Raw genomic sequence first — 13513 nt, forward strand, 5'->3', positions numbered from 1 at the left:
CAAAAGTCTCACACTCAAAGTATTTGAATAACATATTTTTAGGTTCTGAGGCTTTGGGGTTACCCACACCACTTTCCGTAATTAAATTTAATTTTCAGACTTTAGCCATGAAAATGCGAGAAAATCACTTTGTATGGTAAAGTCATAAAGGTCAACAAGTTTTTTTTTTTTGTGAGTCGTGCAACGCCGAGACATTCATACCGCGTCCTGAATGCGAAACGCAGGAATATTTTCCGCACAATAAATTTACAGCGTATATTTAGTTTATCCCTGCGTCCTCGTGGGCACGTTTCCGCCTTGACGCCATCAAACAAAAGGCACCCGGGAGGCCGCCCGGTTCAGCAAAATGTCGAGCCGCCCCACAAAAATAAACCGACTCTCGCAAAAACACATATGTACACTTCCACTATATATTATAGTATGCCGCTGGCCGTGTGAAAATTCTCGCCTTCCGCTCGACTTTTTTGCGGCTCAGTCTTTCACAGCCTCTATTTCATTAACTTAGTTGTGTCACATGGGGCTCAGCTCTGGGCGAAGCCTGAAAATAAATGAAAGTAAATAAATTAAATTCACTTAATGCTAAAGTAATGAAAAGGGACTTCAAAGTGGTACGGGTATATCTTTTTGTTCATTTCCCAACTCAAACATCAGGCAAACAAAGTTACATTTGTAGTTGCCCAAAAAAGTATGCTACGTTAAATATAGGTCCGACCTTCAGATTTGCTTCCATGATGCGATTATCCTGCCAATTAGCTATGCCCAAATAATAGGTTCAAAGTGCAATTCTCTGTCTCATTTGTTTTAATTATTGGCTAATGGTGGCCTCCGTCAATAAGTCAATACTCAGAAGTCAAAGTTGAGCAAGCCAAAAAGGATTTAAGTGTTGGTCGGAAAGTCACTTTGCAAATATAGTCATACACTATGCTTTGCTCTAAAATCTAAGTCATAAATTTTCATTTGTCGCAAACAATTTGCACTTTTTATACTCTGCAGAGTTGCTGGCCATAATTCTGTCTATTGCTGTCCTGGGAAGAAGCAATTCAACTTTGCACAAGTTAATTAATTGATTTTCATAAACCAAACTCAACGGCTTCTGGCATTTTTGCCCATAATTAGTGTTTCTTTCAAAGTGCGGTTTTTGGTTCTTTCATCGGCACTAGAATGTACCCATAATTAGGTTTATAAAATGTTATAAAATTAACTTGAAGCTATTTAAAGAATGGAGAGTTGTTGGGGGTTTGCTATATGTTAAAATGACCAAATTAACAATCTGGGAAAACGAAATGAAATTTCATGCTCGGCCAATCGAGAGACTTTAAAACTTTGCCTCGTTTTCATGACATCTCCACTGGGCGTGCGGATCGCCACAATACGCAATTAGTTGGGCACTTAATCCGAGGAGCAAACACCACCAGTGCAGAATGACACCCCGATTAGCGCCGGCTGTGATGGGGATTTATCCCATGCCAAATGCCCCGTTCTCGGATGGCTTAGCTTGAATGTTAGGAAATTATTTGAGAGCTTGTTTTCGCTTTAAAGTGCAGCTAGGAGTCCTTTTTTTTGCTGGCCCCCATTGCTGATTAATGAATATCCCTAAGAGTGTTTTTATATACATGGCGAATCCGAAACCGAATCGCATTAATCAGCAGACGCAAACAAAAGAAGAATCAAGGTCGTCTGGGTCTGATGAGTAAACAATGGATACATTTCCCTGCTCCTAGCTGCATTCAAAATAAAATATACCCTTTATCGATTCATTAATTATTCTATTAGATCCAATGATTACAAAGTAACGTACATATACATACTCGGTTTATTATTAGCGCTGTTGTTGTTTGGAAAAACATTTATATATTACATAAAAATCGTTTCAGGAACAGAAATACAGATAAAAGGCTTACTATCCGCATCCATTTCTCTGGATCTAATATTTCTACGGGAACGGGGATATAAAAGTACACAGGGACAAATTTCAAATACTTGTATTTGACTAGGCTGGCGAAAGCTGCTCACTATGCAGAGTCTTCGTAGACATCTAGGCTAAGGCAGTTGGTCCAAAAGGCATCAATGGTATGGTACAAATGGGGCAGTGCATTGCCGATGCCATGGTTCTCATCGGTGTAGGTCTGAAAAATGTGGCAAGAGCTTTAGACGTGTCGGTGTGAATAAATTCTAGGTTGTAGGACCAACCTGTTCCTCGAACTGAATATCTTTTCTCTGTAGCAACTTGGCCAACAGCAGGGAGTGCTGGTAATGGACATTGTCGTCGCCGGAACCGTGAATCAACAGGAAGTCGTGGCTCTTGAAGTTCTCCAAGTTGGTGAACACGCTACTCTCCATATACTTCTCCAAGTTGTCATTCTCAGTGGGAAGTCCCATATAGCGCTCGGTGTAAATCGTATCTACATCGAGACTGAAGGTGGTGAAAAAATAATAAAAATAAAAGAAAGAGAGTTGACAAACCGTAGTACAGCCATGAGGTAACTGGAGCCACTGAAACTCCGCACTGAAAGACCCGCTCGTCATCCTTCTCAATGGTCTTGGCTGTCATGTAGCCACCATAACTCCATCCCCAAATGCCGCAACGCTCCGCATCCACGAAGTCCAGATTTTGTTGCATCCAGCGAGTGACAAAGAGTTGATCCTCGACCTCGTGATCACCCAGATCGTTGTTAACCGAGAAGAGCAGGTCCTTGCCCTTGTTACCCGTACCACGGCCATCAATATACGCATAAATCGTTTCCCGCGAGGTCGTGACAAACGCCTCGTAGCCCAGGGTGAATCCGTTGGTCACTCGCACCGAGTTGGGTCCCTGGTAGACAACCACGATCAGTGGGTACTTCTTCGACTCCACGAAGTTGGGCGGAAGGGCGAGCTTGGCGTAACCAACACTGCCATCGGCCAGGGTGACGTTCATGAAACGATAGCTGGGACGCAGCTTGTGCTCTATTTGCTTGCGGTACGCTGTGTTCGGCTCCCAGTCCACCTGGAGTGACTTCGTGGCGGCCTCGAAGATCCTGGTGTAGCTGGGATTGGGTCCGGTGCAGGAGAGCGTGTAGTAGGAGAAGGACTTGCTGAACGTGGCCGAAGCGGAGCGACATGCCACTCCATCCGCATCGATTTGGCCGCAGCTGAGGCACTCATCATTGCTGAACACATGGTACACCGAGGGATCTCCGGGCAGAGTGGCCTGGTAGTAACTGCAGAAGACGTCTTTCAATTGGAATCGCTTCTATATATTACTAAGGTGTATGCTTACAGTTTGTCCCTGGCTTCGTCATATCCATACACGTTCAAAACCGTGAAGTTACCGCGCGACTGCCAGCTGTTGAGACCTGTCTCCAGGTCCAGGTTCCACACCTGGTGCCAGTTGTCTATGAAGTAGCCGAAGATGCAGCTCTTGCCAGAGGTGAGGCACTTGGGCGTGCCAATGTCCACCCAGCCGCGCGGCTCCTCCAGTCGCTTCACCTCCGCACAGTCACCCAGGTAGCTGCAGCTCTGAATGGAGGTGAGATTCTGGCGGCGATTCATCCAGGTGATGAGCAGGTGCGTCGCGTTCGACCAGACGACGCTCTGCAGGATGTGATCGCTTCCGACAATCTCCACGGGCGCCACGATGCTGTGCACGATGGGATCAGTGTCGGACACGTCGTAGACGCGTAGGCTCACCACCGGGTTCTTGGAGCCAGATTTGGGGTACTTAAGCTGCTCCTCGTGCGGATACTGATAGAAGGTGGTGGCGCCGTCGCCGTACAGGAAGTAGGTGAATGTCTCCACCTCAGTGTCGTTAAAGAAGCCCACGGCCAGCCTGCTGCCGTCCGATGACCACCAGATCGCACTGCCGCTGCTCAGGACCTCCTCTTCGTAGACCCAGTCGGGCACTCCGTTGTAGACCACCCCGTCCACGCCGTCGTCCGTGATGCTGACCTCCGAACTCTCGTTGAAGTGGATGAACACGTTGTTCAGATAGACGTAGGCCAGGCGATCCCGCAGTGGCGACCATCCGCAGTACTGCAGCTTCTCACCCTTGTGGATTTGGACGGACGTGTTGGTCTCGATGTCGAAGACGTCGTACTGCGCTATGTACGAGTGTCGGAACTTCTCCGTGAGGTTGTGCCGGATGAGGATCTTCGTGTTATCGGGCGAGAGTGAGAAGGTGGCACCCACATAATTGTTCTAAAAACAGTGAATCGTTAGCATTTTCCAATCCATTTCCATCGTATGTAAAGTACATTACCAGAAATGAAGAGTTTTGGAAGATCACATCTGTCTTGGTGGCCGCATTGAATTTGTGGATAGATCGGTCGGTGGCAGTGTAATAGAACTCCTCATCTGAAAAAGTGCATGTGTTAAACATCAAAGATCCGAGTGAAGGGTATCTGACTTTCTATCGTTCTTTAGATTTTTTGGCGATCGCATCGATGCCCACAGGTTAGTTAGATAACACATTCAAATACAAACACCCTAACTAACTAATTAACTTTGTACAAGTTTCAATTGCAGCTGTTTGAAGTAAAGCGTGTCATTGAATCTGGAATACCGCCAGAAAAAAAGGCAACTAGAAATTTGGTGCTTCGAAAGTTAAGTAGGAGAAATCTGGCATCGCGCCAGTTTCATAACTGTGCACCAAATGCCCTTCTTTATAAGGAACATCATCGAACCACAACCAAATTTTCTATTACTAAGCCATTGTAAAGCGCAAAGTTCCCAAGTAACTTGGAAGTGCCAAAGGAAAGCAAATCTAAGATTTTTCTACTATCTAGACACTGCCATTATGGTTAACCAAACGTCGCTGATAAGAAACACTAAATAATCGTACTATCGAGCTGCAGAATGATGATCGTAATTCATTCAAGATAAGATTAAGCACACTAAACTAGCCAAAACTTGAGCTCAAATTGTAAGTCTAGCAAGTTTTCTTCGTTTCTTCATCAGCTAAGTATTATAGTTCTGGGTTAATTCTTTTTTCTGTGCATTACTATAGGGGGAAATGAATTGCCCAGCCGTATTATACGTAAATTAGCTCATTGATAAGGGTCGGAGCACTCGCGGTAGGAATTCCCCGGATGTTAATTTCCCCCAAGATGATAATTCCCCGCGGGTGATGCTCTAGGTGATAGCAGTCCCAGGCACAAAACAAGGTTCTTAGCGTTGGTGGTGTGATGGGACAACAAAAGGTTCGACGACCCAGAACCGATGGGATCGATGACAATAAGCAACGAACCTGTTATCCAGGTGCCATTGAAGCTCCGAAGCCCCGAGGTGCCATACAGAGCTTCCGTAAGTTCCCACGCTGTCTTGTTGCCCTCCGCTCCCTCGATCCGTCCAACAACCGCCGTTGTCGACGGACGCGGACACATGGCCATGAGGAGGCCAAGGGCAGCGATCAGCAGCGGATTAACTAGCATGTTGTATGCCGTCCGTAAAATCGTAGATCGTTGAAGTCCACTTCACACTTGTCACTTCGCGAAATCCGCAACACGCAACAGTCGGCGGCGCGGCTAAAATGCAACTGAGCCGGAGTCGGAGTCGGAGCAGAAATCAGAAATCAATTACAATCACACAGCAATTAGCGCGTATGTCTACGCCGACGTCAACGTCGACGGCGGCAGAGCTCGCGACAGAGCGAGTGAGAGCCACCTGTTGAGCGCGTCGCGGAGTTGCCAGATGTCGCCATTTATACACCGCTCATAAGAAATAACACTTGCCGACAAAGATCACACTTTAATGTCGCACGTTTATAGGGATTTCTTTATATTTCCACATTTAATATTTCCTCGTTAGTTTCTTCAACATAAGTATTTTTGAATGGCTTACCCGTATTCCAGGTGCCATTAAAAGCTAATAGTCGCCTGCCCAAGCCGTACAATGCCTCCCTTATTTTCCATGCGCTTTTCACTCGCGTTCTGCGCTCCGCGTCTGCTGCGGGAACAGATCCTAATGCTAATTGGAGCAACAGCAACCAGGCACTCAAGCTAAATCCACCGTGCATAGCTGTATAGCTGCAGCTGAAAGGGCCACGCTTAATCTGATGTTGGAAACAAGTGCGGAGTGCTCGGCATCTCAAAAGCGAGTGAACTGGCTTTGCTGAGCGTAAATGATTATATTAAATTAGTGGCCAATGGAGGAAAAGCCATAGCGAAAGACCCCATTTAACAAGTGGAAGCGGCACTCATTAGCTCTAATTCTCATAAAGACTTTGAAGCCCTAAGAGCTGGCTGATACCGCTTTCTGGTGAAAACTACTACAGGAATAAGATACATCCTTTAAATGTTTACTACATACTGTACGGAGCTTACGGAGCTTTTTTTAAAGTTATATGTCTATCATACTTACATATTTGAAGTAGACAAACTTCAAGGCACCGAATTACTGGCTTTTTTCTGTGAATAGTGAGTATCCAATAGTCGAATCCCTCATGTAAATCATTCCTTCCATAAATTCCATGTAAAATTCAATTAAAAGGGCGTCTACCTCCACGGCTTTTGAATTAAAAATAACATATGTAGGTTTTTACTTTCGATTTCTAATTTAATTCTAAGCTTCAAAGAAGATTAAAAATGATTTTTCTAAATATCAACCACCCTTTTTCAGTTTTTATTTGATCCGAGCGTTTCTATAAACGTAAGGATGTATTTTACTAAGCCAACTCCTTCCATGAGAATGTTGCATACTTTTCAGCGATGTCGAATGTAGCAAATAAAATTATGGTGCTCAATTTGTTCTATTAAAAAATTAATAACTTATTTGCAGAGAGAGAACGATTCTGAAAAAAAACAACATTAGCTACATAAGCTTGAAAACCAAAAGGCTTAAGCAATAATCCAGCGACTTTCTGGTTTTAAATATATTTATTAATTAAGTTTATTTTAAATCTTATAAACAGTGCTGCATGATTTTTGTTAAGTTTAGTGGCACCGATCAGCCTGCAAAGCGGCATGTTACAGCAACCCAGTATCTAAAAACAATTGTTCATACACTGCGGTCCAAAATTGAGGTTTCGAAAGTCAGAAGAGTTGTTCACTGCGGCCGCTGAGCCGTTTGGTGCTGATTTTGCACCTGGTGGCTGGGAGTCTGCTGCTGCAGCTGCAGGACGTGGCTCAGGATCTGCGCCTGCTGCTCGAGACACTTGGGGAAGAAGGTCTGCATGAGGTCAACCTTGCGTTCCTCCAGCTCCAGTCGCTGTCGGCATATCTTCGTCTGTTCGTAGAGCAGCTGGTTCTTTCGCCGTACTTCCTCCATGTAGAGCGCCTCAAGCGAATCTGCGTGTGGAGGATTTACAGAGCCGAATGGACGACCTCGCTTGCGTGGCACAGGAACGGGGGAGGCGCCAACGACGGCGGTATTGGAGGTTGGAGTTGGCGCTAGGGCTGGAGCCGGAGCTGAGGCTGGAACTTGAGCCGACACCGGCGCGGACATGCCACCGTTTGCGTTTGTGGCCACGCTGATGGTGTTATTGCTGCTATTGATATAGGCTACCGCCGTGATGGGCTGGTGGTTGACGCTCGATGTGGCCGCAGTGCTATTGCTATTGACGCTGTTGTTATTGAATTGAGTTTGCTGCTGCTGAAACTGCGGCTCATAGTTCGCTTGGAACTGCTGTTGCTGTTGTTGCTGCTGCTGCTGTTGTTGCTGTTGTGGCGTCTGCAACTCGAGCAGCTGAGGCTCGGCTGGTGAATACTGTTGCAACTGCTCTTGAAAGGGAATGGAGCGGTACTCTTCGTCCTCGTATTCCTGCTTGACCACCTCGTCGTACTGGTCCGTGAACAGCTCCGTGCTAAAACTCATTCCGCCGCTGTTGTTGTTGTTGTTGTGGCTGCTGCCGTGATTACTATTGCTGCTGCTATTGTAAAAGGTGGCCGTACTTGGCTCACTGGCCAGTCCCAGGCCCTGCTGCTGCTGCTGAACGGATTGTTGCTGTGGCTGTTGCTGCTGCTGCTGCAACTGCTCCGCGGACACATCATCCCGGGGCGGTGTCATGTCGCGGTTGTTGAGCAGGGCCTCTGGCGGCAGCGGATCGGCGTTCTTGGGCCTGTGCAGGTTCTTCAGGATGCGGTTGATGATGTCGTACTTCTTCCAGCGCGTAGCATGGCTGGATGGATCCGCCTGCAGCTGCTTCTTGACTTGCCTGAGTGGAAACCGCTCTGTTAGCATGCAATCATAACGACGTGGTCAAATGGTTAACCTACCTGAACTTGGCCCTGGTCTGGTTGACCTTCATCTGGATCTCCTCGGGCTTCACGTCCACTGCGAACCGGTCGCGCAGCTCCTCGGCCCACCGGCCAAAGAAGATGGTGTTTTTGCCGGTGCGCGTCAGCCGCCAGTTGTCGCGTCCCCAGATCTCGTACAGGCGCTCCTCCTCGCTGGGCGTCCAGTAGCGACGCGCCTTCTCCTTGCCCCTGCCCTCGAGCAGCTCCTGACCACCGCACATACCCAAATCCTGTTCGGCACCGCTGCCGCTTCCGCCCGCGTTCAACGCCAGCTTATCGTAGTCCATCGACTGCTCTGCTCCTGCTCCTGCTTCTGCTCCCGCAGATGCTGTTCCCTGTTCCGGCGCCTCTGGGTATGCGGTCTCTGCTCCAATTACACAATGCGACGCAGCAGGACAATGGTGGAACACACGGGAAGCCAAGAGTAGTTTTTTCTGCACAAAAAATCAACAACAGCTCTGATACACAGAAGAGTGTGACCGTGCGGCGCGGAAACGCCGAAAATGCCCATAACGTAGGGTGACCACTCCGCAGGGAACTTATACAATTTCTATCTTATATTTCTGTTGTTTACAAAATTTACTTTCATACGCATTACAATTTGAGAACATAACACTTAGATAGCAAGGGAACATTATAGATAGCATTGGCTACATTTTATAATTGATATAATTATTAAAAATAAAGTCGCTTGATCGAAATAAGAATCATATTATATTTTCTAACTTCCGAAGATTTCAAGAACTGTAAAAGTATGTTAAAGTAAAAACCGTTGGTGGTATCTTTTGCACCTGCTGCCGGGTCGCATCAAAAGTGTTCTTGGTATTTCCGCGCTTTCCGCGACTGGTCCTTGGTCACGTACGAAAATGTTTGGATGCTAGCGATTTCACGGAATTGAAGTGGAAAATGAGCGGCCAGAAGCACCTGCGATTGCGCTACTACACCTCCTTGGAGGAGGCGATGCTGGTGCGGCTGTGGCGCGAGCACCTGCACGACATACCCTCCTACACGGACAACCTGCCCATTTTCCGGGAGATCGCGCACGGCCTGCAGCAGCACGGCGTGCGTCTCAACAAACAGGAGGCTCGCCGGCGCATCAACAGCTACCGCAACAAGTATTTGTAAGTCGCAGCTGCTCTGGCCACGTCCAAGTGCTGATATGCCCTATTCCTCCTTTGCAGAAACGAGCGCAACCGCGCGGAGGGCAATGCGGACTTCCAGACCGACTGGCGCCTCTATCCGCTGATCGACAGCCTCTTCCGTCCTGCCAGGCCGTCGACGGACCTCTTCCACGCGCGCAATGTCTTGGAGACGGCCGCCGCGAGAGCACGGGCGGATCTGCCCTCCCTGCCGCCACTGCATCTCACGTCCGCCGCCCACCTGAAGTTCGAGCGCGACCCGGACGGAAGCGCCTTTCTCGATCCACAGCCCATGGTGCACGCAGTGGTGAAGACAGAGCCGCGGCAAGACGACCAACACCAGCCGGTGAAGACTGAACACAATCCCACAGAAACGCAACTGGGAATGGCGGCTAACCACTGCCCGCAGGGAGCTGCCGCCGACATTGCCATTCGGCGGGCCCCTCTCATGCCTGCCAACCACATCCTGCCCGAGGCAGAGGAGGCGCCATATGGGTGCCACACCAACGGCCTGTCGGACGCCGAACGTTCGGCGACCAAACGGCGACGAGGGCGTCGTAGTATTCTGCCACACACGGGCAAGATCACAATGGCCGTAGTGGAGGAGCTGCGCAAGGAGAACAAGATGCTCGAGGAGCAGAATGACGCATGTCTGCAGGCGCTCGAGCACAAGGAGAAGCAGTTTATCACCATGAAGCAGAACTTCCTGGCCTATCTGGAGCGGCAGGAGGCCTTGCTGGCGCAAATACAGCAGAGAGCCATTAAGCTGGAACCCGATCGCGACTACTAGAACGTCGGGTGATGATTATGAGCCAGCTTTAGGTTTAAGTAGAGAACAGAGTCCCACCGGCGGACGTCGAGTCTCGTCGCTTGACCATGTGTATTTCATTTCGTTCCTTTCGCAGACACAGAAGTCTATTTCACTTGACGTACAAAGCAGCATAGCGAACCGAAGATATTTTTATTTCTTAACCTTTTCTTATTAAAACGTATGTATAATGTGTATAAAAAAAATCCGACTTTGTAAAAGAATTCTGTACGGTCTTTAAGTTAAGTTCAGTTACTGATTAAAAGTTTAAAATGTAAACTTGACTAATATATTTCGAAATAGTTGGGATTAATTTAGATTTAAGATACATTTCAAAATCAAAAAGCAAGCAACTGGTGAAATAATAAATTATAAGAAAGAGGTATACTTTATAAGGATACTATTGCGATAATTAAAGAATATCCGCTTGAGTACGAGTACTAATAGGTGCAACCTATTTATTTTTAAATAGTAACTAAGTAAAACATTATTTCAACTGAAATGTTTGTGAAAAATCAATTTAGTTTGAATTTTGTTTTATTTAGTGTGTGCAACAACCGGGGGCTATTTGTGCACCAACCCTAGTGGGGCAGCAGTGTGACCGTGGCCAGAACGCGGCGAAAATGTATACATTTTTAAATTTTGTATATTTTCCATTTCGGATGTTACATGTTTATGTATGGGATCTACTTATTATTATGTAAATCAGCTGTCCAAACGAATACAAAATCTTTAAAAACCTTAATTTCTCAAAATTTAAAATTAACAAGTATGCCTTGCTGAAAAATTCTCTTAACCATAAAAATTTAACATGTGATTAACATATAATTAACATGCTGTTAGCAGCAGTGTTCTTAAGAGCAACCTAAGAGCTTTCCTAGTCGATTGGCACGGTCACACTTCAGAAATACCAAGACCATCGAGTGGCAACGCCGCAACAACGGCAAATATCGGGAGTTGGCAATATGCCATTCGATTTCGAGACTTTAAGCGAAACGGTCGTGTTTTTGCGCGTGTGTGCGGGTGGCGGACGCGCGTGCCAATCGGAAAAGGCCTTTAAATCAAATGAGTGGCTCGCCAAAGGAGCGCATCAAGGTGTGTGCAAGTGCCGAGTGTGGCTGTGTGTGTGTGTGCGGCGCGGAGAAAGCCAGCCTTCCTGTCTGGGATAAAAATAAAGATAACGATTGGGATAAAGATCGCCGAACGGATTGTGCGAAATGCACAAATCGCCGTGGAATCGGTGCTAGAGAAGGAAAAACAAGTGTGCAGCACACAGATTGAAATGTTTGCCCATGTGTGCGCGAGCGTCACCTAAATAAACAACATAAAATTCGATTTGCAGCAAGGAGAGCGAGTCGGAGCGAGTGAGAGGGAGAGAGAAAGAGAGAGAGAGCTGTTTTGTTGTTGTTGCCGCTGCATGTGGCATGCCCGAAAATCCCAATCAGAATCAGCTGAGCCCTGCCTCGCCTCGCCTCTGCCTCCCTACCACCCTTCCTCCCACCATCTCTTCCTTTCGCACGGTGTGTGCAGGCCAGTGTAAAAGTTTTTGCGTGTCTCCACCGTTTCTCTTTCTCCAGGGCCGCAACACTGTGCTACAAACTACGTGAAAACCCGTTTCGTTACATTTCGCTTCGCCCCGCCTTCCCCCCTCCACCACTCCCTCTCACCCGATTCGGTTTTTTTCTCCGCTGTCGCGTCACGCCTCGTTTTTTTTCTCTGTTGTGTGTTGCAGTTGTTGCTTTTACTCGGTGCCTCTTTCATTCATAGAAAACGGTCAGCAAAGCAAAGCAACGCAAAGCGAAGCGACAGCAACAACAAACAGAAACAGAAACAGCAGAAATAACAGCGCGATTTCTTTTCGTTTCGCCCAAAAGAGCAGGCAAAAAAAATCAACAAAATACGAAACACAAAGCCAAATCAAAGGAAATCAAATTTCAAATTCGTGCGGCCACCAGCAATATCGAAATATAGAAATTATCTAAATCATCATCGACATCATCATCAGCAGCACAAAAATCGAAAATTGCCTCGCTGTGTGTGTGATGTAAGTTCGACAATAATATTTAACAATTGCAAAAGTTTATTTTATACATTATGCCTAACTGGCGCCCATTGTTCGCCCCTTTTTTTCGCTCTTCATTTGGCTTTCCTACGTCTTCCGGCTTTTTTATTGAAATTCACTAGTCATTTAGGGCCAACTTTATGTGTTTTTCAACGTATTGTACATATTGTTAACACCTCAAGTGCAATAATTCTTTATGGTATTTAATGTTCTTTTAATTTGTTAGAATTTTCCCATGATCGTAGTCATGTATGGGTTTTTCCTTCTGTAGTAATCGTGCGGGTCTAGACCACTAGAATGATAAGGTTGATAAGATTCTTGGCTGTAATTATCGAATCTATGGCAAAATCATAACTATTTTTTTTTATTATTTCTTGCTGGCAAAACTGAGATAGATCGTTTTTGGTTTTCTACCGATTTGATGAATTTCATTTTCCAATCGCGTTTTAATTTTCACATTAAAAACACATTTGTTAACCCATTAAAAATTTGTTTGGCATTTGTTTCCTTTCAAAACAGCTCATTAAATCCCCGCAGTCCACATAAATCTTGTCGTCGTTTGTGGCTAAATATTGTCACTTAGCAAACACCCGAAAATACATAACTTAACTCGTGCGCATAAAACGAGCATTAGAAATAGATTTTGGAGGTGTCGAAAGAATAAATATAAATATAAGAGGTTTGCTAAATAGAAGTGTATTAGGTAATTGTACACCACGCATTGTTATAAACATTAATGCCTTCTCATTGTTATTTGACAATTCTATAAAATGTATTTGGTGCTTGGATCTTCAGTTAGCTGGGCTAGTTGTATAAAAATAGACATGAGCTGTCCATAAAAAATGAACATTTTTTTGTGAAGTGGTTCAAACGGGCAATTTAACACGATCTACTTAACTTGTGTGTTGCTGTTTATTAATAAAATATTTGCCAATTATACGACAGTTTACGTGTTTAGTTCCATGTGTTTCGCCCTATTATTAAATATTTGTGCTTTATAAACACAACTTATTTACTCCATTAGTATGATTCGAGCATTTTCTGGGTAATCAAACGAACTAAACAAATGTTTTTCTCAATAATGGAAAATATTTGTGTAGCAAGAAAAAAGAGCTGTTTTCCGCATCACAGAACTCAGTATTTTATATCTGATGGCGCATATTGTAGATAAGAAATTATAGTAAGTGTAGTAAGTAAATTTAAGGCGATACCAACGCATTGCGGTGATTGGATTACGTAGAACATAGGACCTTGGATACGAATAGCTCGGAAAGATTTCTGGTCTTTAGATAAG

The 13513-nt window shown here is 45.6% G+C and overlaps 4 protein-coding genes across 8 annotated transcripts in view; 2 read left to right on the forward strand and 2 right to left on the reverse strand.

The window, feature by feature from the left end:
* Nucleotides 1-1795: 1795 nt before the first annotated feature.
* Nucleotides 1796-6007, reverse strand: LOC6528109 (venom dipeptidyl peptidase 4). 3 transcript variants are annotated; one of them, XM_039370441.1, is made up of 6 exons: nt 5818-6007; nt 4238-4332; nt 3260-4176; nt 2464-3200; nt 2191-2402; nt 1796-2126 (listed from the first exon to the last, which is right to left on the reverse strand). In XM_039370441.1, the coding sequence occupies exons 1-6, from the start codon at nt 5990-5992 to the stop codon at nt 2013-2015; spliced, it is 2250 nt and encodes a 749-aa protein (XP_039226375.1). In that variant the 5' UTR covers nt 5993-6007; the 3' UTR covers nt 1796-2012. The 3 variants fall into 3 exon arrangements, with proteins under 3 accessions (XP_039226375.1, XP_002089176.1, XP_039226376.1); XM_002089140.4 differs by lacking the exon at nt 5818-6007 and adding an exon at nt 5225-5517; XM_039370442.1 differs by lacking the exons at nt 1796-2126; nt 2191-2402; nt 2464-3200; nt 3260-4176; nt 5818-6007 and adding an exon at nt 5221-5535 and having other exon boundaries at nt 4261-4327.
* Nucleotides 6008-6832: 825 nt separating this feature from the next.
* LOC6528110 (myb-like protein AA) lies at nt 6833-8713 on the reverse strand. Its single transcript, XM_002089141.4, has 2 exons — nt 8190-8713; nt 6833-8128 (listed from the first exon to the last, which is right to left on the reverse strand). Exons 1-2 carry the CDS (start codon nt 8495-8497, stop codon nt 7021-7023), a joined length of 1416 nt encoding a protein of 471 aa, XP_002089177.1. The 5' UTR covers nt 8498-8713; the 3' UTR covers nt 6833-7020.
* Nucleotides 8714-9018: 305 nt separating this feature from the next.
* On the forward strand, nt 9019-10436 carry LOC6528111. The gene is made up of 2 exons (XM_002089142.4): nt 9019-9331; nt 9392-10436. The coding sequence occupies exons 1-2, from the start codon at nt 9117-9119 to the stop codon at nt 10137-10139; spliced, it is 963 nt and encodes a 320-aa protein (XP_002089178.1). The 5' UTR covers nt 9019-9116; the 3' UTR covers nt 10140-10436.
* A 667-nt stretch (nt 10437-11103) lies between these two features.
* The window catches only part of LOC6528113 (beta-1,4-glucuronyltransferase 1), a 33204-nt gene continuing 30794 nt past the window's right edge, over nt 11104-13513 (forward strand). The window contains exons 1-2 of one of the 3 annotated variants that reach the window (XM_015198393.3): nt 11104-11252; nt 12032-12201. The gene's annotated coding sequence lies outside the window, so the exon portion shown is untranslated. Of the gene's footprint in view, nt 12202-13513 lie in introns of all 3 variants that reach the window. The other 2 variants (XM_039371337.2, XM_039371338.2) reach the window with 2 other exon arrangements.

The sequence above is a fragment of the Drosophila yakuba genome, chromosome 2L, assembly GCF_016746365.2.
Source record: "Drosophila yakuba strain Tai18E2 chromosome 2L, Prin_Dyak_Tai18E2_2.1, whole genome shotgun sequence".
NCBI classification, from domain to species: Eukaryota; Metazoa; Arthropoda; class Insecta; order Diptera; family Drosophilidae; genus Drosophila; species Drosophila yakuba.

Excerpts from the sequence above, each read along its gene's own strand:
- LOC6528110 (XM_002089141.4), bottom strand. The coding sequence starts at position 8,497 with ATGGACTACGATAAGCTGGCGTTGAACGCGGGCGGAAGCGGCAGCGGT. Across the intron at positions 8,129-8,189 it reads CAGACCAGGGCCAAGTTCAG|GCAAGTCAAGAAGCAGCTGC; the intron begins GTAGGTTAACCA and ends GTTTCCACTCAG.
- LOC6528109 (XM_002089140.4), bottom strand. The coding sequence starts at position 5,408 with ATGCTAGTTAATCCGCTGCTGATCGCTGCCCTTGGCCTCCTCATGGCC. Across the intron at positions 4,333-5,224 it reads CAATGGCACCTGGATAACAG|ATGAGGAGTTCTATTACACT; the intron begins GTTCGTTGCTTA and ends GCACTTTTTCAG. Across the intron at positions 3,201-3,259 it reads GACGAAGCCAGGGACAAACT|TTACTACCAGGCCACTCTGC; the intron begins GTAAGCATACAC and ends CGTCTTCTGCAG.
- LOC6528111 (XM_002089142.4), top strand. The coding sequence starts at position 9,117 with ATGAGCGGCCAGAAGCACCTGCGATTGCGCTACTACACCTCCTTGGAG. Across the intron at positions 9,332-9,391 it reads AGCTACCGCAACAAGTATTT|AAACGAGCGCAACCGCGCGG; the intron begins GTAAGTCGCAGC and ends CCTCCTTTGCAG.